The sequence below is a fragment of the Ornithorhynchus anatinus genome, chromosome 1 (genome assembly GCF_004115215.2).
Source record: "Ornithorhynchus anatinus isolate Pmale09 chromosome 1, mOrnAna1.pri.v4, whole genome shotgun sequence".
In the NCBI taxonomy this organism is placed as follows: Eukaryota; Metazoa; Chordata; class Mammalia; order Monotremata; family Ornithorhynchidae; genus Ornithorhynchus; species Ornithorhynchus anatinus.
The window spans coordinates 27,183,639-27,204,749 of NC_041728.1; the positions used below are offsets into that span (position 1 = coordinate 27,183,639).

Here is a 21,111-nt window from a genome sequence, read left to right on the forward strand (position 1 = left end):
TTTCCCTCCTCCTGAAGTCTCCCCCAAGTGCCCTGGACCTCAAAAGCCATGCAATAAATACTAATCATCGATTGGAAGCCATACAATTTAATCCAATACTCGATGTAAATACAAACTTTATACCCTAAACATCGGGTTTAAAGGTTCTCGATGAAATCAGAGGTCATTTTGAGCATATCACGGTGCCGCTCTTCTCAACGGATCTCTTTAGCGTGACCCCCACGGAACAATCGAAAGGCATTTTCCCGGAGGACGCTCTGAAACGGTCGTTGTAACCACAGAACGGATTCGCTGAGCAATCCGTATCTTCCCAGATTAAAAAAGAGCTTTTAAAAAAATCGTTTATAAAATGGGATAAGATCACGATACCTAGCAGGTTCCTAACGGGCAGGTTTTAAAGATCGGAATCTCTGGAGCAGAAATGCATTAGGGCGCTTGCAGAAACTTTAATCCATCTAAAAATCATGAGGCGCATCCTCAAGACGTGCAGGACCGACAGAATCACGTCACATTCATCCGGACGACTAAGCTCTCAAGTTAGCTCCGAAAGAACAACGATTTACATAAAAGATATATGGTCGTCTTGCTCAAGACACTAGGCTTTTCTCCAGCTGTAAAACAATATTCTTTAAGGCCGGATCTTCAGCCCAGTTGACCTGGGTCCCAATAATGATGTTCTGTAACGAAAAAATATTGACTTCACTTGAAGAGCCCAACAGAAAACCAACCCGTTGTAAGCGTCCTGACGAGGAAAAGGAACCACATCCTATTCCTCAGCCCTGAATCAAATGGACTCGGACGTATTCTCCGCTTCCGTTCATTCACTCGCTCCTATTCAGAGCGCTGACTGTGTGCAAAGCACTGTACTAAGCGCTTGGGAGAGTACATTATGACAATTAACGGACCCATTCCTTGCCCATGATAAGCTTAAAGCCTACAGGATTATCTTATCAGCGACTCGGTTAGACTGCACTCTCCCAAGCGTTTACTAGAGTGCTCTGCCCACAGGAAGTACTCAATAAACACCACTGACTGTTTATTTGTTCATTCAATCGTATTTATTATTACTGCGCGCGCAGCACTGCGCGAAGCGCTTGGAAAGTACGATTCGGCAACGGAGACGACCCTTGCCCGCAACGGGCTCACAGTGTTGAAGGGGGCAGACGGACAACAGAGCAGGTACAACAGGCATCAACCGCATCGATGTAAATCGAATCGTAGGTCTCTACACATCATTAATAAATTAATTTATCGATTATAGATTTATTAGAAGGAACTCTGGTCTTCCCCAGCCTTCTGATTTCTGGCCACCTTTTCAGGAGTATTATTTGTAAATTGTGGGGACACCAGAGAGTTTGGTGGCCAGACCGAAACCCCCGATTTCCCCCTGAGGGTTACAAATGGCCACTGGCTACTGAAGAGCTCTTTTAGGATCACACCAACACAGGAGAGCACTGTGGCTTCGGGGACGGAGCCAGGGACCTGGGTTCTAATCCCGACTCCGCCACTCGTCTGCTCTGGGACCAGGGGCAAGTCACTTCACTTCTCAGTTCCCTCGTCTGTAACCCGGGGAGGAGGAGCGTCAGCCCCGTGGGGGGACAGGGACCGTGTCCGACCCGATTAGCTCGTGTCGACCCCGGCGCTTAGAACGGTGCCTGGCACCCGGTAAGCGCTCAACGAGTACCGACTAGGTGTACTTGATTAAGGCCAAACCAGGATGAACCCACCCTCCCCGGCCCCAAAGGCTAACGGTTCGAAAAAGGCCACCGACCGCATTATCCATTCACTCCTTCATTCGGTCGTATTTACTGAGCGCTTACTAGGTGCCGGGCCCTGTGCTAAGCGCTTGGAATGGACAGTTGGGCAACGGAGAGGGACCATCCCCGCCCAGAGACGGGCTTGCAGTCTAAACGGGGGCGACGGATGGCGGAGCAAGAGAGAGAACCGAGCATCAGGTCCCAAAGCCGCCGGTCGTGGGCCCGAAACCTCCTCCTCCTCCTCCCAGACGCGCGGATTACCTGGAAGACGTTCTGAATCACAACGGTCATCTGAATTTCCTTTCGCACGTTCTCCTTGATCCTCTTTAACAGGTCGCTCGCTTCCATACCCTCCAATTCCTCTTTTTTCTTCCTCTTTAGGGTCTGGATGTCTACGAGTTTGCCTTCTCCAGTCTGCTTCAGGGCTGTGGGATTAACGGGGAACGGGGCTCTCAGTCTTGCGGCGCCTTAAGGCGGAAAACACCGAGGCGAGGGATCCTAGGGAGAGGGGGCACTTGATGGTGCGCGCGGGTGAAATCCAGTCGACCAACGGGTGTTTACTGAACACTCAGTACGTGCGGGACACTGCGCCAAGCGCCCGGGACAGGACGCTACGGCAGAATTGGCGGACACGTTCCCTTCCCATAATGAGCTTACGGTCTAGAGGGTTAAATTCCCAGTTAATTCCGGCCGAGCGGAACCCCAAGGACGGCCGGCCCAAACTCAAACCTCGACTGCATCCGGGCGTGAGCCGGGACCGGGAGAGAAGCGGGCGACCCCTAGAAGAGAAGCAGTGCGGCTCTAGTGGAAAGGGCCCGGGTGCGGGAGTCGGAGGTCGTGGGTTCTAATCCCGGCTCCGCCGCTTCTCAGCTGGGTGACTTGGGGCAAGTCGCTTCGCTTCTATTAATCGCTATCGTTCTCGTCTGCCCGTCTCCCCCGATTAGACCGTAAGCCCGTCAAAGGGCAGGGACTGTCTCTATCTGGTACTGATTTGTCCCTTCCAAGCGCTTAGTAGAGTGCTCTGCACATAGTAAGCGCTCGATAAATACTATTGAATGAATGAATGAACTTCTCTGGGCCTCAGTGACCTCATCTGTAAAACGGGGATTAAAGGCTCTGAGCCCCATGGCTTGACGACCTTGTATCTCCTCCTGTGCTTAGAAGAGTGCTTGGCACATAGTAAGCGCTTAACAAATACCACCATGATTATTATTATTATTACCATAAAACATTGAAATAAAACAGTCGGGGGGTAGAACCGTTAGATCGGCTTTCCGAGCCGCACCTGCCAGGGCTGTGGCATCTTGGCCGTCCTAGAGAAGCAGCTTGGCTCGGTGGAAAGAGCCCACACTTAGGAGTCAGAGGTCGCGGGTTCTAATCCCCCCCCCATCCGCCACTTATCAGCTGTGTGACTCTGGGCCAGTCACTTCTCTGAGCCTCGGTGACCTCATCCGTCAAATGGGGATGAAGACTGCGAGCCCCACGTGGGACAACCTGATTATCCTCTATCTACCCTGGCGCTCAGACCAGTGCTTGGCACAGAATCGGCACTTAACAATACATCTTTATTATTCACTCATTCAATAGTATCTATTGAGCGCTTACCATGTGCAGAGCACTGGACTAAGCGCTTGGAAGGGACAAATCGGCAACAGATAGAGACGGTCCCTGCCCTTTGACGGGCTTACGGTCTAATCGGGGGAGACGGGCAGACGAGAACAGTGGCAATAAATAGGGTCAAGGGGAAGAACATCTCATATTATTCTTGTCTTCGGGGCCCGTGCCCCGCCTACACAGCTCTCCTCCCTCCCTCTCCGGGAGGGTGGGCGTTTTTTCCCGCCCGATTTCAGTCGAGACGATTTAGATGGTATCCGGGGACCGAGCTCGGCGCTGCTGGAGACAGGACAGACTCTTCGGTGCCCGGTCTGGGAGCTCAGACCTGAGCCGGGTGCCCTGATGGCCCCCTTCTCTCTCTCTCGGGCGGACCCCAGTGGGGTCCCTTCCATCTTCTCAATTTGGGGGTAATCCCGGCAACGGTAACCCACCTGCCCGGGAGGGAGGGGGATGGGAGGCGGTTAGGGGCTGTTGAAAACCCCACTTAACTCTTCCCCAGCCACCCTAGACTTCTGAGGCCCCCAAGAATTAATAATCAGGGTGGTATTGAAGCGCTTACTATGTGCCAAGCACCGTTCTAAGCCCTGGGGGGGGGGGGATACACGGAGATCAGGTTGTCCCACGTGGGGCTCACAGTTTTCATCCCCGTTTTCCAGATGAGGTCACTGAGGCCCAGAGAAATGAAGTGACTTGCCCCAAGTCACACAGCTGCCAGGCGGCGGAGCCGGGATTAGAACCCACGACCTCTGACTCCCAAGCCCGGGCTCTTTCCGCTGAGCCCCAGTGGGGATTCTCCCACCGAGAGGCGGAGAGAGAAGAAATGTAAAGGGCTGCAGTTATACATACCGAGCCTCTTCTTTCTAACTTCAAGCAGTCTTCCGTCCAACTCTCGAGTTTCCTGTTTTTAAAAAAAAGAAATTAAAAAAATGGGGCAAACGCATATCAGGAACTAAAGTTAAGAGAGGGAGTCCAGAAATGCATCCCTCCACGTGCGCTCTTCTCTCAACGGCAGGTTTACCGTTTCCCCAGCGCCCACAGCATCCACTGGCTCACGGAGAGGGTAGTATTTCATATTCCTAGCAAGACAACGGGCAGCATCGGTGGGGAGAAGCGGCACGGCCTAGTGGACAGGACACGAGTCAGAAGGACCTGGGTTCTAATCCCGGCTCTGCCGCTCGTCTGCCTGTGTGACCTCGGACAAGTCGCTTCGCTGGACCTCAGTCACCTCACCTGGAAAATGGGGATGGAGACGGCGAGCCCCACGTGGGACAGGGACCGGGTCCAACCCGATTTGCTGGTGTTCACCCCAGTGCTTAGTACAGTGCCTGAGACAGGGTAAGTGCTATTATTATTACGATTATTCTAATCCCGGCTCTCACACTTGTGTGCCGTGTGACCTTGGGCCAGCCCCTTCCGTTCCCTCGCCTGAAAAATGGGAATTAAGGCTGTGAACCCTATACGGGACAGGACTGTGTCCAACCCCATTGGCTTGTGTTCACCCCAGCGCTTAGTACAGCGCCTGACACATAGTAAGTGCTTAACAAATACCACTACGATGATTATTATTATTCTAATCCCGGCTCTCACACCTGTGTGCCGTGTGACCTTGGACAAGCCACTTCAGTTCCCTCACCTGTAAAACGGGGATGAAGACTGTGAGCCCCATGTGGGACAGGGACTGTGTCCAACCCGATGATCTGCCCCAGTGCTTAGAACCGTGCCGGGCACCTAGTAAGCACTTAACAAATACCGCAATTATTATTATTAAGAAAGGAGGAGACGCAGAGCACCCATCCTTAACGGATCGAGACGCCATCATCCTCTTTTAACCTCAAGAGAGGGTCATTTATCGTCACGATGTCGACTTGTTTTTGTCCGTCCGCCTCCCCCGATTAGACCGGGAGCCCGTCACTGGGCAGGGATGGTCTCCCTCCGTTGCCGAACTGTCCATCCCGAGCGCTTAGTCCAGCGCTCTGCGCATAGTAAGCGCTCGATAGATACGACCGAATGAAGCTCGGGAGGGTACGATCTAACAGCGATTAATACTGTGCCGTGCACCCGGTATGCGTTCACCGTGTACCGCTGAACGAACAGAAGAGGCACACGCTGCTTGCCCACGACGAGTTTACGGTCCGGTCGGTGTCTTTAGCTTGCGGCGGCGACGACGTTCTTAGCGAACCACAGCTGCCCACCCTCAGAGAGAGCTGCGAATCCCCTCTTCTCGCCCGGCACGGTTAAGGGTGAGTTTGGGCCAGCCATCCTTGGAATTCCACCTGGCCGGTATTAACTGGGACTGGGAATTTAAGTTCCCTCACCTGTAAAATGGGGATTAAGACCGTAAGCCCCATGTGGGCCGGGGACCGTGTCCAACCCGATCATCCCGTCTCCCCCGATTAGACTGCGAGCCCGTCGCTGGGCAGGGATGGTCTCTCTCTGTGGCTGAACTGTCCATTCCAAGTGCTTACCCCACTTACCCCAAGTGATTACCCCAGTGCTTAGTGCCCGGCACCTAGTAAGCACTCAACAAATACCATAATTATTATTATTATTATTATTAAGAAAGGAGACACAGAGCACCCATTCTTAATGGATCCCGATGCCAGGAACTTGAATTGGGAATTTAACCCTCTACACCGTAAGCTCAATCGGGGCAGGGAACGTGTCCTCTAATTTTGCCATAGCGTTCTCTCCCAGGCGCTCAGCGCAGTGTCCTCCCCGACTGCCCCGCGATCCTAGAGCCTCTTCGACACGGCGGTCCGGAGAACATCCCAAGTTTCGGGGACAAACTCCTCCTCCTCAGGACCCCTCTCAGCGAGGAAGCTCATCTGCGCCGGATGTCAACCACTCAGCCGGAGCACGGCCGATTCATTCATTCGTTCGTATCTATTGAGCGCTTACCGTGTGCACGGCACTGCACTGAGCGCCTGGACAGGGCAAGTCAGCACCAGAGAGAGACAATCCCTGCCCACCACGGGCTCACAGTCTAGAAGGGGGGAGACAGACAACACCACAAGTAAACAGCCATCGATATTAACAATTAGAATCACATATATATACACACACGTACTAGAACAGGTAAAACGGGCATTAATATAAATAAACAGAATTACAGATACGCAGAGATATACACAACTGCTGTGGGGCGGGGGGGAAGAGCAAAGGGAGAGAGTGTGGGGGAACTGAGGAAAAGGGGCGTCAGTCTGGGAAGGCCTCTTGGAGGAGGCGAGCCTTCAGTAGGGCTTTGAAGGGGAGGGGGAGTGTGACTGCCAAGGACAGGGGAGGCTCTGGGCAAGGAGGAGGGGCGGGAAAAGCAGAACCCCAAGGAGGGAGGTTTCTGCCAAGCTTCCGGTGAAGGAATCAATTATTATTAATAATAATAAGCATTTAAGCACTGTACTAAGCGCTGAGGTAGACACAAGCCACGTTGGACCCAGTCAGACCCACACGGGACTCTTAAGCTCCTTTTTACAGCTGGCGGGACCGCGGCCCAGAGAAGTGACTTGCCCGAGGTTATAGAGCAAGTAAGTGACGGGGACGGGATTAGAACCCAGATCCTTCTGACTGCCAGGCCTGTGCTCTATCCAGCGAGCCACACCGCTTCGCAAGTTTCAGGAACAGACCCGCTACTCATTCATTCAATAGTATTTATTGAGCGCTCACTATGTGCAGAGCACCGTACTAAGCGCTTGGGACGAACAAGTCGGCAACGGATAGAGACGGTCCCTGCCGTTTGACGGGCTCACGGTCCGATCGGGGGAGACGGACGGACGAGAACGATGGCGATAAACAGCGTCGAGGGGAAGAACGTCTCGTAAAAACCGATGGCGACTAAATAGAATCGAGGCGATGTACAATTCATTAACAAAATAAAGAGGGTAACGAAAATATAGACAGTCGAGCGGACGAGTACGGTGCCGTGGGGATGGGAAGGGAGAGGTGGAGGAGCGGAGGGAAAAGGGGAAAAAGAGGGTTTAGCTGCGGAGAGGTGAAGGGGGGATGGCAGAGGGAGTAGAGGGGGAAGAGGAGCTCAGTCTGGGAACGCCTCCCGGAGGAGGTGATTTTTAAGTAGGGTTCTGAAGAGGGAAAGAGAATCGGTTTGGCGGAGGTGAGGAGGGAGGGCGTTCCGGGACCGCGGGAGGACGCGGCCCGGGGGTCGACGGCGGGACGGGCGAGACCGAGGGACGGCGAGGAGGCGGGCGGCGGAGGAGCGGAGCGTGCGGGGCGGGCGGTGGAAAGAGAGAAGGGAGGAGAGGTAGGAAGGGGCGAGGTGACGGAGAGCCTCGAAGCCTAGAGTGAGGAGTTTTTGTTTGGAGCGGAGGTCGACGGGCAACCACTGGAGTTGTTTAAGAAGGGGAGCGACAGGCCCGGATCGTTTCTGCAGGAAGCTACTCGCTCCACGGGATTTCTCCCAGAGGGAAAGCTGGTCTGCCCAGGGGCGTGGATTCATTCGATCGTATCTGTTGAGCGCTCACTGTGTGAAGAGCACCGTACTAAGCGCTTGAGAAAAAAATTAACGTCACTCACCTGCACCACAGCCAATGACAGGGGAGGATCTGGGCAAGGAGGAAGGGCTGGGAAAACTGGGAAAACAGGGGAAAAGTCCCAGGGCCCCTAAGGAGGGAGGTTTCCGCTAGGCTTCCGGCGGAGAGGGAATCAACCCGCGTTTTTCATTGAGCGCTTACGGTGTGCAGAGCGCTGTACTAAGCGCTTGGGAGAGTACAACAGAGTTGGTAGACACAGAGAGCTTAGTCTTAGAGGGGAAATGAAGTGGGAAGCTGGTATCTGTAGGGCCAACTCTGCGGCCCGCTCACACGCATGCGCATTACAAATAAAAATCCCCGCGCGTACGGTGCCTAAAATATTCGCCATTAGGTATAAAACTCCGGGAGCTCCAGGTGAATCTCTCTCCGACTCAATTTATGTTAACATCTGCTCGACACCCGGGATGGGAGGGGCTTACCTGCTGAGCTTTCAGGATGGCACCACTAAGCGTTAATATGTGCTTTAAGGTCGTCAAGATCAATCTGGCCGATAAATAAACACAGAAAAAGAATTCAACAGTGTCTAAACCTTGCGAGGTAAATGCAAGTGCTTTACTGTCCTCGCCCAAGGGCTTAGAACAGCGCTCTGCACATAATAAGCGCTCGACGGAGGCGACTGACCGATACAGAGGGGATGGCGAACGGAAGGATTCGTCGGGAAGGGATGATATTTAGCCCAAGTCTACTCCCCGTTTCATTCTGAAGCTACGGCACCTCTCACCAAAAATGCCAATTTCATTAGAGAAGCAGCGCGGCTCAGTGGAAAGAGCCCGGGCTGGGGAGTCAGAGGTCGGGGGTTCGAATCCCGGCTCTGCCCCTCGTCAGCTGTGTGACTGTGGGCAAGTCACTTCACTTCTCTGGGCCTCAGTGACCTCCTCTGGAAAATGGGGATTAAGACTGTAAGCCTCACGTGGGACCACCTGATTAACCTGGATCTCCCCCAGCGCTTAGAACAGTGCTCTGCACAGAGTAAGCGCTTAACAAATACCAACATCATCTGTTGACAGGCCCTCAACATTCCCATGATTATTTACAATAACGTTGGTACTCGTTAAGCGCTTACTCTGTGCAGAGCACTGTTCTAAGCGCTGGGGGGGGATTCAGGGTCATCAGGTTGTCCCACGTGGGGCTCACGGTCTCCATCGCCATTTTCCAGATGAGGTCACTGAGGCCCAGAGAAGTGACTTGCCCCCAGTCACCCGGCTGACGAGGGGCAGAGCCGGGATTCGAACCCATGACCTCTGACTCCCCAGCCCGGGCTCTTTCCACTGAGCCACGCTGCTTCCCTTAGTCAATCAGTCCGTGGTATTTGAGTGCTTACTGTGTGCAGAGCACTCTACGGAGCGCTTAGGAGAGTTCAGTGCAACAGAGTTTGGGGACACAGTCTGCGACCACAAGAAGCTCACCACCGTCCGGGGGGGAGGCGGACATTACTATAAAATACAGAAATTACAAATGGGTCCGCAAGTGCTGTGAGGCTGAGGGAGGGGTGGATGCAGGGAAGAAATCAGGGCGACGCGGAAGGGAGTGGGAAGAAGAGGAAACGAGGGCTTAGTCAGGGAAGGCCTCTTGGAGGAGAGGGGCTTTCAACACGGTGTCCACGGTGGTTCGCCCCACTAAATAAAGTTCCTGCAGTTGGTATTTGTCCCCTTTGGGCTACAGAGAAGCAGCGTGGCTTAGCGGAAAGAGGCCGGGCTTGGGAGGCAGAGGTCACGGGTTCTAATCCCGGCTCCGCCGCCCGCCTGCTCTGTGACCGTGGGAGAGTCACTTCACTTCTCTGGGCCTCAACTGGAAAATGGGGATGCAGACTGTGAGCTTCACGTGGGACAACCTGATGACCCTGTATCTCCCCCAGCCCTTAGAACAGCGCTCTGCACAGAGTAAGCGCTTCACAAATGCCATCATTATTATTAGTATTATTATTAATCCTAGCTCCACCGCCTGTCTGCTGTGTGACTGTGGTGAAGTCACTTAACTTCTCTGGGCCTCAGTTCCCTCCTCTTTAAAACGGGGATGAAGACCGTGAGCCCCCCCGTGGGACAGGGACTGTGTTCAATTCGATTTGCTTGTATCCACCCCAGCACTTAGTAGAGTGCCTGGCTCACAGTAAGCTCTTAACAAATACCATAAATATTATTATTATTATCAGGAGGGAGGACAGACATTAAAACACTGCTGCCCAGATTACCTTTCATCAGCAACGCTCTGGGCCTGTCACTCTTCTCCTCAAAAACCTCCAGTGGTTGCCTGTCGACCTCCGCGCGGAACAAAAACTTCTCACTCTAGGCTTCAAGGCTGTCCGGCAACTTGCCCCCTCCTTCCTCTCCTCCCTTCCCTCTTTCCGCCGCCCACCCCGCACGCTCCGCTCCTCCGCCGCCCGCCTCCTCGCCGTCCCCCGTCCTCGCCCGTCCCGCCGTCGACCCCCGGGCCGCGTCCTCCCGCTGTCCCGGCACGCCCTCCCTCCTCACCTTTTCCCCTCTTCAGAGCCCTACTGAGAGCTCACCTCCTCCGGGAGGCCTTCCCAGACTGAGCCTCCCTTTCCCTCTTCCCCTCCCCATTGCCTGGACTGCCTCCCTCTGCTCCACCCCCTTCCCCTCCCCAGAACACTTGTGTACATTTGTCCATATTTATTGCCCTATTTATTTTATTAATGATACGCATACAATTCCACTTATCTATTTCGATGCTACTGACGCCTGTCTACTTGTTTTGCGGTCTGTCTCCCCCTTCTAGACTGTGAGCCCCTTGTTGGGCAGGGATTGTCTCTATCTATTGCTGTATTGTACTTTCCAAGCACTTAGTACGGCGCTCTGCACACAGTTAGCGCTCAATAAATATGACTGAATGAATGAACTGAATCCCCAATTTAGAGACGAGGAAACTGAGGCACAGAAAAGTGACTTGCCCGCCGCCCCACCACAGTCCTCCCCAGGTTTTCTCCCAAGCAGCTTAGCCTGGAGGACGTGGATCTCCTAGGTGGGCTGCCTCGGTCAATCAGAGCTCCCGCGGGGTAGCCCTCAACCAGCCTTGACCCCCAAGAGATCTGCGGAAGGAAGCGGCCAGCAGTAGCTACCTGAAAATCAATCAATCAGTGGCATTTATGGAGCGCTTTCTACGTCACAGCACCGTCCTAAGCGCTTGAAAGGGGCGATGGGCAAACTTCTTCAGCTTCATCAAATTGAAAAAAATAATTCTTACCCAGAATCGCTGTCGTTTTTCACCAGCTTGGTTTCGAGGGTGTTGCCGAGTTGCAACCTATGCAAAAGGCGGGGGGGGGGGGGGGGGGAGAAATATTCTTTTAAACAGAAGCAGCACACGCATGGCAAATTTTTTTAGAGAAGCGGAAGAGGTCAACAGCCTGTACTTCCCCTCGAATATACAACAGATTTATTTGTATATAAATATACAAATATACAAACTTTTAAAAGTGGTAAATTCGCTGGAAATCTTACGATCACGCGTCTGTCCTGTACCTCACCTGGACCGCAGGAATATTACTCGTTTAAACCGAAATGGGAACGGTCGTTATCAATCGATGGTATTTGCCGAGCGCTTACTCTGTGCCGAGCCCTGTTCTCAGAGCTTGGGAGAGTACGATTCAAGAGAATAAGGGGTCACGTTCCCTGCCCGTAATGAGCTTAGAGTCTAGAGGGGAAGGCAGACGTTAATATGAATAGGTAATTTATATAATTTAACGATATGTACGCAGGTGCTGTGGGGTTGGGAGTGGGGCTAGTGGCACTGGCCAACGGTCACAGATCCAAGTGCGTAGATGACACGACAGTGAGAGTGAGCCAGGGAAAAGAAGGCTTAATCAGGGAAGGTTTAATGGAAAAAATAATAATGATAATGGTATTTGTTAAGCACTTACTATGTGCCAGGCACTGAACTGAGCGCTGGGGTCGGTTCTAAAAATCAGGTTGGACACAGTCCTTGTCCCACGTGGGGCTCACGGTCTCAATCCCCGTTTTTACAGACGAGGGAACTGAGGCACAGCGAAGTCAGGTGACTTGCCCAAGGTGACACAGCAGACAAGTGGCGGAGCCGGGAGTAGAACCCATGACCTCCTGTCTCCCAGGCCCGGGCTCTATCCACTACCTTATGCGGCTTCTCTGAAGATGCGACCTTAATTGTGCTTTGAATTTAATTGGGCTCGTTAGGTATCACACAAGAATAACGTGCTTTCGATGGGCTATTTTCCTGCCAAAAGGACTCTCGAGGGCAAAGTTAAAAATAAGCTCATTTATATATATTTATACATATATATATATATGTATGTATGTATATATATATATATATATATATATAAAACCCCACACACCACCACCAACCAAATGCCTTACTGTGCAAAGCAAATACAGCCAACTCCAGTTGGGTGAATGGGGAAAGATGGAATTGGGTCCCTCGGATTTCCTCTTTGATGGTCTCCCCTTCCTGCCTGAAAAGCTTGGTGGGTGGGGATGGATTTGCACCGGAGTTTCCTGAGGAGCGGGGAAACACGGCCCGAGCGTTTCTGTAGAAAAATGATCGGGGCAGCAGAGTGAAACATGGACTGGGGTGGCGAGAAACAGGAGGCGGGGAGGTCGACGAGGAGGCTGATGAGGTGTCCATCCCCTTGATTCTATTTACCGTGATGATGTCGTCTTGTTTTTGTCCGTCCGTCTCCCCCGATTAGACCCTGAGCCCGTCACTGGGCAGGGACTGTCTCTATCTGTTGCCCAATTGTCCATTCCAAGCGTTTAGTCCAGTGCTCTGCACATAGTAAGCGCTCAATAAATACTACTGCGTGAATGAATGAATGATGCAGTGATCCACGAGCGATAGGATGAGGACCCACCTGGCTTGGAGCTTCTGGTGTCTTATTAACACCCAGGACCGTAAACTCTAGACTCTGAGCTCGTCGTGGGCAGGGAATGTGTCCGTTACTTTGTGCTCTCCCAAGCGCTTAGTCCAACGCTCCGCACACAGGAAACTCTCAATAAATGCGATTGACTTAATGATTCAAGAGAGAAAGCCTCTGGGATGGTACGGATTTGGCTGCGTTCGCACGTACCGAGGAGGAGGGTCAAATGAGCCGGCTCTGGGGGAAACAGAAGCAGCACGGCCTAGTGAGAAGAGCACGGGCCTGGCAGTCAGAGGTCCTGGGTTCTAATCCCAGCACCATCATATGTCTGCCGGGTGACCTGCGGCAAGTCACTTAACTTCTCAGTGCCTCAGTTACCTCATCTTTAAAAAGGGGATTAAGACTGTGCCTCCTGAGGGAAAGGGACTGTGTCCAACCTATTACCTTATATCTACCTCGGCACTTAGAACAGTGCTTGGCAAATAAGTGCTTAACAAGTACCATAATCATTATTATTATTATTATTACGGATATCCCGGCCACGCCTTGGGCTCTCTTTCCGAACACGGAAACCTGTCAGGACTCGCGATTCCCCCGCAACCCCGATATCACGGCGTTTGACACCCTGAATACAACTGGTTAGTTTCAGAGTTACCTTCTTAATGCCAGAGTTTTGTTCATGAAAGAAGTCTTCGCCTCTTCGATTTCCCCTTCCAACTCTTCAACTTGGCTAACGTGAGAAAACAGTGGGTATCGCAACGATCAGAAACCAGAGGGGAATGAAGTTCAAACGACAACCTCCCAAATGGAGTACTTAAAAACCCTTCTAGAATACTGTAAATGTGTTTCTCTCGGAACCGTGGCTTCGATGATGTTTATAAAAATTGGAAAGATAATTCCTCTGACTCTTAGAAACCGGAAAAGAACTATCTGGTGACCGTAGGGAGTTGGAAGGAGGAGGCTTTCAGCTTTCTCACCCTCCTGACCCCCTCTGAGAGGAGGGAACGCCGCTGCAGAGATGGTCATACGACTCCGGCTCTTCTACACCCTAAGGGCTTCTGAAGAAATGGGCGAGTACAACTTTCACTCCAATCGGAGAGGCCTCCACTCCGCCTCAGCAGCATAAGAAGGAGCTCAGATCCGATGGTGTTTTCGACGAAACCTTTCGAGCCCCCCCCCCCGGGGACAATCGCACGGGTCTTCCCCCGGCAAACGGATCACGGAGAAAGCGCTACGGGGCTTGAAGGAAGCGCCCGGCTACGGGCGTCAGAGCTGCGATGATACGTTCGACCTCCACCGGGCCGCAAACGAGCGAGCCCACCTGATTTGGGGCTGTTTCCGCCAGGCGCCTGGACCCGCGGCCGTCCTCGCCAACAGACGGCCAAGACGATACCCCCGGAAGGTTCACTCGTCGCGGGGTTGGATGAGGGCGGGGAAGAGCTGACGGCAGGGTAACCCGAGCAGCTGCCACGTGGCCAACGGACATGGGGTCCCGGCATTCGTTCATTCGCATTTATCGAGCATTCTGCTGCGTGCGAAGCGCCGTACCGACTGCTTGGAAGAGTACGACAGAGAGTGGACGAAAACCAGGCCGAGTCCGGTCTTGAAAAACTGGGACTCACCAGCCCCGGAGAGGCCATGTCAGCTGTCGCTCCCTCTGATGGAGGGTTTGGGGGAGTAGGGGAGGGCAGCGGGGCGGGTGTTGAGAAATGTCGACCAGCTGAGCAAACAGAGACCCTCCACCCCAACAAGGTTTCTGAGGACCTTCCTCGTGCACAGCATGCAACCCACACCTTTTCTTCTACTTTCGTAACCCTGACACCCCTGAAGGACTGTGATCTCACCGTTACCTCGTCTTTCGATAGGTGGGTCGGTGTACACACACACTCATATACACATACACACACGCTCTCTCTCACATATACACACAAACACAGACACTCACAAAGGGAAGGGAAATGGCGGAGAGGAGACATTCCCACCTGATTTACTCTCCTTTCCAAACCACTCTCAGTGCACAGAACAGCCGAATCCATCACGACCGATGGAATTTGAGGGTTAAAGAGACCACATACCTCAAAAGAGATTATTTACATGAAGACCACCGGTTGAATAAATAGGCATTTCATTAAAACGCGTTGATAACTTCTGTACTTTTAGACTAAACAATTACTTGGGACCGAACCCACAGCTTTGGAAAAAAGGCAAAAGAACGAACCTACCTTTCGATTAATCTCTCTTCTATGATTTGATCAGGAGTTCTTTCCTCACCTGCAGATGGGGAGAGTTTTCAAGTTGATTAAAGGCAAACAAGATATCCGGGTGGCTTTTTTCTTTCGGAACGCCTCCTCGTTTCTCTTTCCCTCACCCGCTTTGGTTTCCGACTCCAGGTAGGGCCACAAATCAGACCTTTACTCTTATTCTCCGCATCCTGCCTCTTCGACCCCTCCCTCTCCCTTCTTCCCCACCTCACCTTTCTGCCCAACTTGAGCGATCCCTTAACTCTCCCGTCTGCTCGGCGTGGCCTAGTGGAAAGAGCAGGGGCCTGGGTTCCAGTCCAGTGGCCTGCTGTGTGATCTCGGGCAAGTCACCTGGCTTCTCTGGGCCCCGGTTTCATCTGCACAACGGAGATCTGGTAGAAAACTTCCTCCTCAGACTGTGAGCCCCGGGTGAGAGAGCGCCTGTGCCTAACGATGATCGTATCTCTACCCTAGTGCTTAGTGCAGTGCTTGGCACATGGACAAGCGTTTGACAAATATCATAATTATTATTCTTATCTGTAATTTGGAAGTTTAGTTGCAGGTGACGTTCTGAGTCTGTCTCTTCCCGCTGTAGGGCAGCAGCGGATCCACGACTCACCCACGTGGTACCTGGCCACCGGGCAATAAACGTCAATTGGCTCCTAGAGAGGGGGGTCAATAATTAATCGATGGTATTTATTGAGCGCTGACTTTGTGCAGAGCACTGTACTAAGCGCTCGGGAGTTGGCAGACACGTTCCCTGCCCACAGGGCGCTTAGAGCCTTAGAGGGATGACAGTATTTAGTTTCACTGAACCAATGAAACTCGGGAGGCTTTCCTTATGGGGGAGCAGGACGATATCTGGGCTAGAGGGCCACTTTCAGGATTTTAGGAAGACGGAGAGGGACCCACGTATACAATAGTAGCAGCGTGGCCCAGTGACAAGAGCCCGGGCTTGGGAGTCAGAGGTCATGGGTTCGAATCCCGGCTCTGCCACTTATCAGCTGGGTGGGCAAGTCACTTCACTTCTCTGGGCCTCAGTTCCCTCGTCTGTAAAACGGGGATGAAGACTGTGAGCCTCGCGTGGGACCACCTGATGACCCTGTATCTCCCCCAGCGCTTAGAACGGCGCTCTGCACAGAGTAAGCGCTTAACAAATACCAACATTATTATTATTATTATTATGAATCCGGGGTCCCCAATCTCCATCGAGCCAACTGTTGTGGCACCTGGGAGATGAGGACTCCTCCTCTGTGCTCCTAAACACATCTACCTGACTTATAGTCTTTGATCAGTCATATAAGTATTCGCCCGGGCCTCGATAAATCTACACCCGCTTCTGCCCGACGGCAAGAACTAGGCCGACACGGTCTCTGGCACTAAGGGGGGGTTTAGTCAGCTCCGCAGAGACGGCTCGAACAGTCTCTCCTGAGGCATTACTGAGCCCCTGCCCCTAACCGAAATGCGCACTGCTTTATCTTCTCCCAAATCCTTGCCTTCGCCATTCATAACGACGGCATCCATTAATAACGACGGCATCTGTTAAGGGCTTACTATGTGCAAAGCCCTGTTCTACCTCAGAGAACAGCTGGTCCTCTGTGCCTCCCGTAGATAAGAGGAGAAAATGAGGTTCTTAGAAACCCACTTGCTTTTCCTCTCACAGAAACGGGGGAGGGAGGGAAAAATTCCAGCAGGTTGATTAAAGCCAGGGTTTTACAGGTGTCCGGACAGTTGGTTCCCGGTTCCCGGAGCCGAGCGCTGACGGTGTAGTAGCCCCCGCCGAAATCAACACAGAAAGGAAGCCAACTCTTCCCTTTCAAGGTATAAAATACTTACTCCTATCGATCATCACTTTACATTCCATGAGTTGCTGCTTAATTTTCTCACTTAACCTAGAGAGAAAAAGCAATGAGGGTGAACTAGTTTTCATGCTGAGATAGGACAACAGTCCGAGTGTGCATATTATAACTTAATCAACAGTGGACTGGGCCTTTGCCAGTGGGCGGCACAGTTGAAGGGAATTCAATTGAGCCGGTAGACACAATCCCTCCCCTCAAAGATCTTATTACAATCAATCAATCAATGGTATTCTGTGGGCAGAGGACTGAATTAAGTGCTTGGGAAAATGCAATCCAATAGAGGTGTCAGACATGATCCCTGCCCTCGAGGAATTTAGAATCTGCATGGGAGACAGGCATTAAAATTATCCCCCGCTCTGCCACTCCTCAGCTGGGTGACTGTGGGCAAGTCACTTCACTTCTCTGGGCCTCAGTTACCTCATCTGTCAAATGGGGATGAAGACTGGGAGCCCCACGTGGGACAACCTGATTCCCTTGTGTCTCCCCCAGCGCTTAGAACAGTGCTCTGCACAGAGTAAGTGCTTAACAAATACCAACATTATTTTAAAAATAAATTACAGAGAGGGGAAATAGTAGCGTATAAGGATATACATACAATATCAATATAATATATAACATGATGAGTATAATCGTAGAGAATAAGGACATGTGCATAAGTGGGGTTAGGGTGGGTATCAAAGCGGGGGAGACACCCAAATATTTCACAGACAGAAGGAAGAGGAAAAGATAATACAAATAATAATGTTGGTATTTGTTAAGCCCTTACTATGTGCTTAGTAACCGGATAAGCAGCCTGTCCACCCTCCTGGCTTTGTATCTCCTCCAGTGCTTAGGACAGTGCCTGGCACATACTAAGTGCTAAGCAAATGCGGTTATTATTATTATTCTTGCTCACGTTCCCTACTACTTAAGCCTTAGCTCATACTTGTCAGCTGGGTGACTGTGGGCAAGTCACTTCACTTCTCTGGGCCTCAGTTCCCTCACCTGTAAAATGGGGATGAAGACTGGGAGCCTCACACGGGACAACGTGATTACCCTGTAAATCTCCCCCAGCGCTTAGAACAGCGCTTGGCACATAGTATGTGCTTAACAAATACCATCGTTATTATTATTATTATTATTCTCTGGGCCTCGGTTCCCTCATCTGTAAAACGGGGATGAAGACTGTGAGCCCCACGTGGGGCCACCTGATCACCTTGAATCCCCCCAGCGCTTAGAACAGTGCTTGGCACATAGTGAGCGCTTAACAAATACTATCATTCTTCTTCTTCTCTGGGCCTCAGTTTCCTCATCTGACAAATGGGGATGAAGACCGTGAGCCCCACGTGGGACCACCTGATGACCCTGGATCTCCCCCAGCGCTTAGCACAGTGCTTGGCACATACTAAGTGCCTAAGAAATGCCAGCATGATTATGATTATTGACAGGAGGTATAAAAATCCTACCGTCAGGCCCCCGGCATTCAGTTGCCGAACTGTCCATTCCAAGCGCTTAGTCCAGTGCTCTGCACATAGTAAGCGCTCAATAAGTACGATGGAATGAATGAATCCGATTGAATGAATGAATACGATTGAATAAATCCGATTGAATGAATGAACAAATCCGATTGAATGAATAAATACGATGGAATGAATTAATGAATGCGACTGAATGAACAAATCCGATTGAAGGAATAAATACGATTGAATGAATGAATGAATACGATTGAATGGATGAATGACTACGATTGCATGGATGAATACGATTGAATGAATGAACAAATCCGATTGAATGAATAAATACGATAGAATGAATGAATGAATACGATTGCATGGATGAATACGATTGCATGGATGAATACGATTGCATGGATGAATACGATTGAATGAATGAATGAATACGATTGCATGGATGAATACGATTGAATGAATAACTACGATAGAATGAATGAATACGATTGCATGGATGAATACGATTGAATGAATAACTACGATAGAATGAATGAATGAATACGATTGCATGGATGAATACGATTGCATGGATGAATACGATTGCATGGATGAATACGATTGAATGAATGAATGAATACGATTGCATGGATGAATACGATTGAATGAATAACTACGATAGAATGAATGAATACGATTGCATGGATGAATACGATTGAATGAATAACTACGATAGAATGAATGAATGAATACGATTGCATGGATGAATACGATTGAATGAATAAATACGATAGAATGAATGAATGAATACGATTGCATGGATGAATACGATTGCATGGATGAATACGATTGCATGGATGAATACGACTGAATGAATAACTACGAGAGAATGAATGAATGAATACGATTGCATGGATGAATCCGATTGAATGAATAAATACGATAGAATGAATGAATGAATACGATTGCATGGATGAATACGACTGCATGGATGAATACGACTGAATGAATAACTACGAGAGAATGAATGAATGAATACGATTGCATGGATGAATACGATTGAATGAATAACTACGAGAGAATGAATGAATGAATACGATTGCATGGATGAATACGATTGAATGAATAACTACGATAGAATGAATGAATGAATGAATACGAGTGCATGGATGAATACGACTGCATGGATGAATCCGATTGAATGAATAACTACGATAGAATGAATGAATGAATACGACTGCATGGATGAATACGATTGAATGAATAACTACGAGAGAATGAATGAATGAATACGATTGCATGGATGAATACGATTGAATGAATAAATACGATAGAATGAATGAATGAATACGATTGCATGGATGAATACGATTGAATGAATAACTACGATAGAATGAATGAATACGATTGCATGGATGAATACGATTGCATGGATGAATACGACTGAATGAATAACTACGAGAGAATGAATGAATGAATACGATTGCATGGATGAATACGATTGAATGAATGAACGAATAGGACTGAATGAATGAATGAATGAACGCGGCCGAGGGAGGCCCCGGGAGGTGGGTTGGCCAGAGGTCAAAGGTCAGAGGGGCGCCGAGGGGGCTGACGGGGCTGGGATCCGCCGGTGCCTACTGTGCGCCAAGCACTGCGGCGGAGGCCGGGGCGGGGCGGGGCGGGGCGGGGCGCGGGGTCCAAACCTGTGGAGCCGCAGCACGTCTGGGTGATGGCCGTCTCCGTCCGCGGGCCGCGGCTCCTCCGCGCCGCCCGCCAGCAGCTCCCCCAGCCTAAGGGCGGCCTCCCGCGCCGCCTCCACGGCCTCCATGGCCTCCGAGCCGCCCCGAACCGCTCCGAACCGGCCCGAGCCGCTCCGAAGCACTCCGAAACGCTCCGCACCTCTCCGAAGCCGCCCCGAAGCCTTCCGAACCTGTCCGAACTGCTCCGAACCGACTAGAGCGAGCGGGGTCCCGCCTTGGCGCCGGAAGCCGCTCGAAGCCACCGGGTGGAGTCGCGCTCCGGGCCCTCATTGGCCGCCCGCCCCGCCACGTGACCCGGGGGCGGGACCTCCTGAGGCGACCTCGACGCTCATTGGCCCGGGACCTCCGCCCCTCCCCCATGTCATTTGCCAAGGATAAGGGGGATGACCAGGGCCGTTGATACTAATACTAATAATAATTATTAATAATAATAATAATGATGATGACATTTGTCCATTCATTCAATCGTATTTATTCATTCAGCCAATCGCTATTTATTCGTTCCTTCCATCCTATTTATTCATTCAGTAGATCGTATTTATTCATTGGATCACGTTCATTCATTCAATCGTGCATACTCATTCATTCAGTTGTATGTATTCATTCATTCAATCGTATTTACTCATTCACTCAATCGTATTCATTCATTCAACCGTATTGACTAATTCATTCATTCGTATTGATTCATTCAATCGTATTCATTCACTCGAAGTTACTCATTCATTCAATCATATGCATTCATCTTTACTCATTCATTCAATCGTATTCATTCACTCGAAGTTACTCATTCATTCAATCATATGCATTCATCTTTACTCGTTCATTCAATCGTATTCATTCATTCATTCAATCAATCAATCGTATTTGCTCATTTATTCAATCATATTTATTCATTCCTTCCATCGTATTTATTCATCCACCCAGTGGTATTCCCGGGGCCTTAGTGTGTGCAGAGCCCTTACTAGGTGCCAAGCCTTCTTCTAAGCACTGGGGGAGGCCCAAGGTCATCAGGTTGGCCCTCGTGGGGCTCAGAGGCTTCACCCCCATTTTATAGATGAGGTCACTGA

General features: G+C 50.8%; 1 protein-coding gene across 1 annotated transcript; it reads right to left on the reverse strand.

Moving 5' to 3' along the window:
- Window positions 1-69: 69 nt before the first annotated feature.
- Window positions 70-20,174, reverse strand: CENPH (centromere protein H). Its single transcript, XM_029073872.2, has 9 exons — window positions 19,988-20,174; window positions 16,832-16,887; window positions 14,978-15,026; window positions 13,411-13,485; window positions 11,111-11,167; window positions 8,332-8,395; window positions 4,218-4,269; window positions 2,019-2,182; window positions 70-677 (listed from the first exon to the last, which is right to left on the reverse strand). Exons 1-9 carry the CDS (start codon window positions 20,110-20,112, stop codon window positions 588-590), a joined length of 732 nt encoding a protein of 243 aa, XP_028929705.1. The 5' UTR covers window positions 20,113-20,174; the 3' UTR covers window positions 70-587.
- Between the last annotated feature and the right edge of the window lie 937 nt (window positions 20,175-21,111).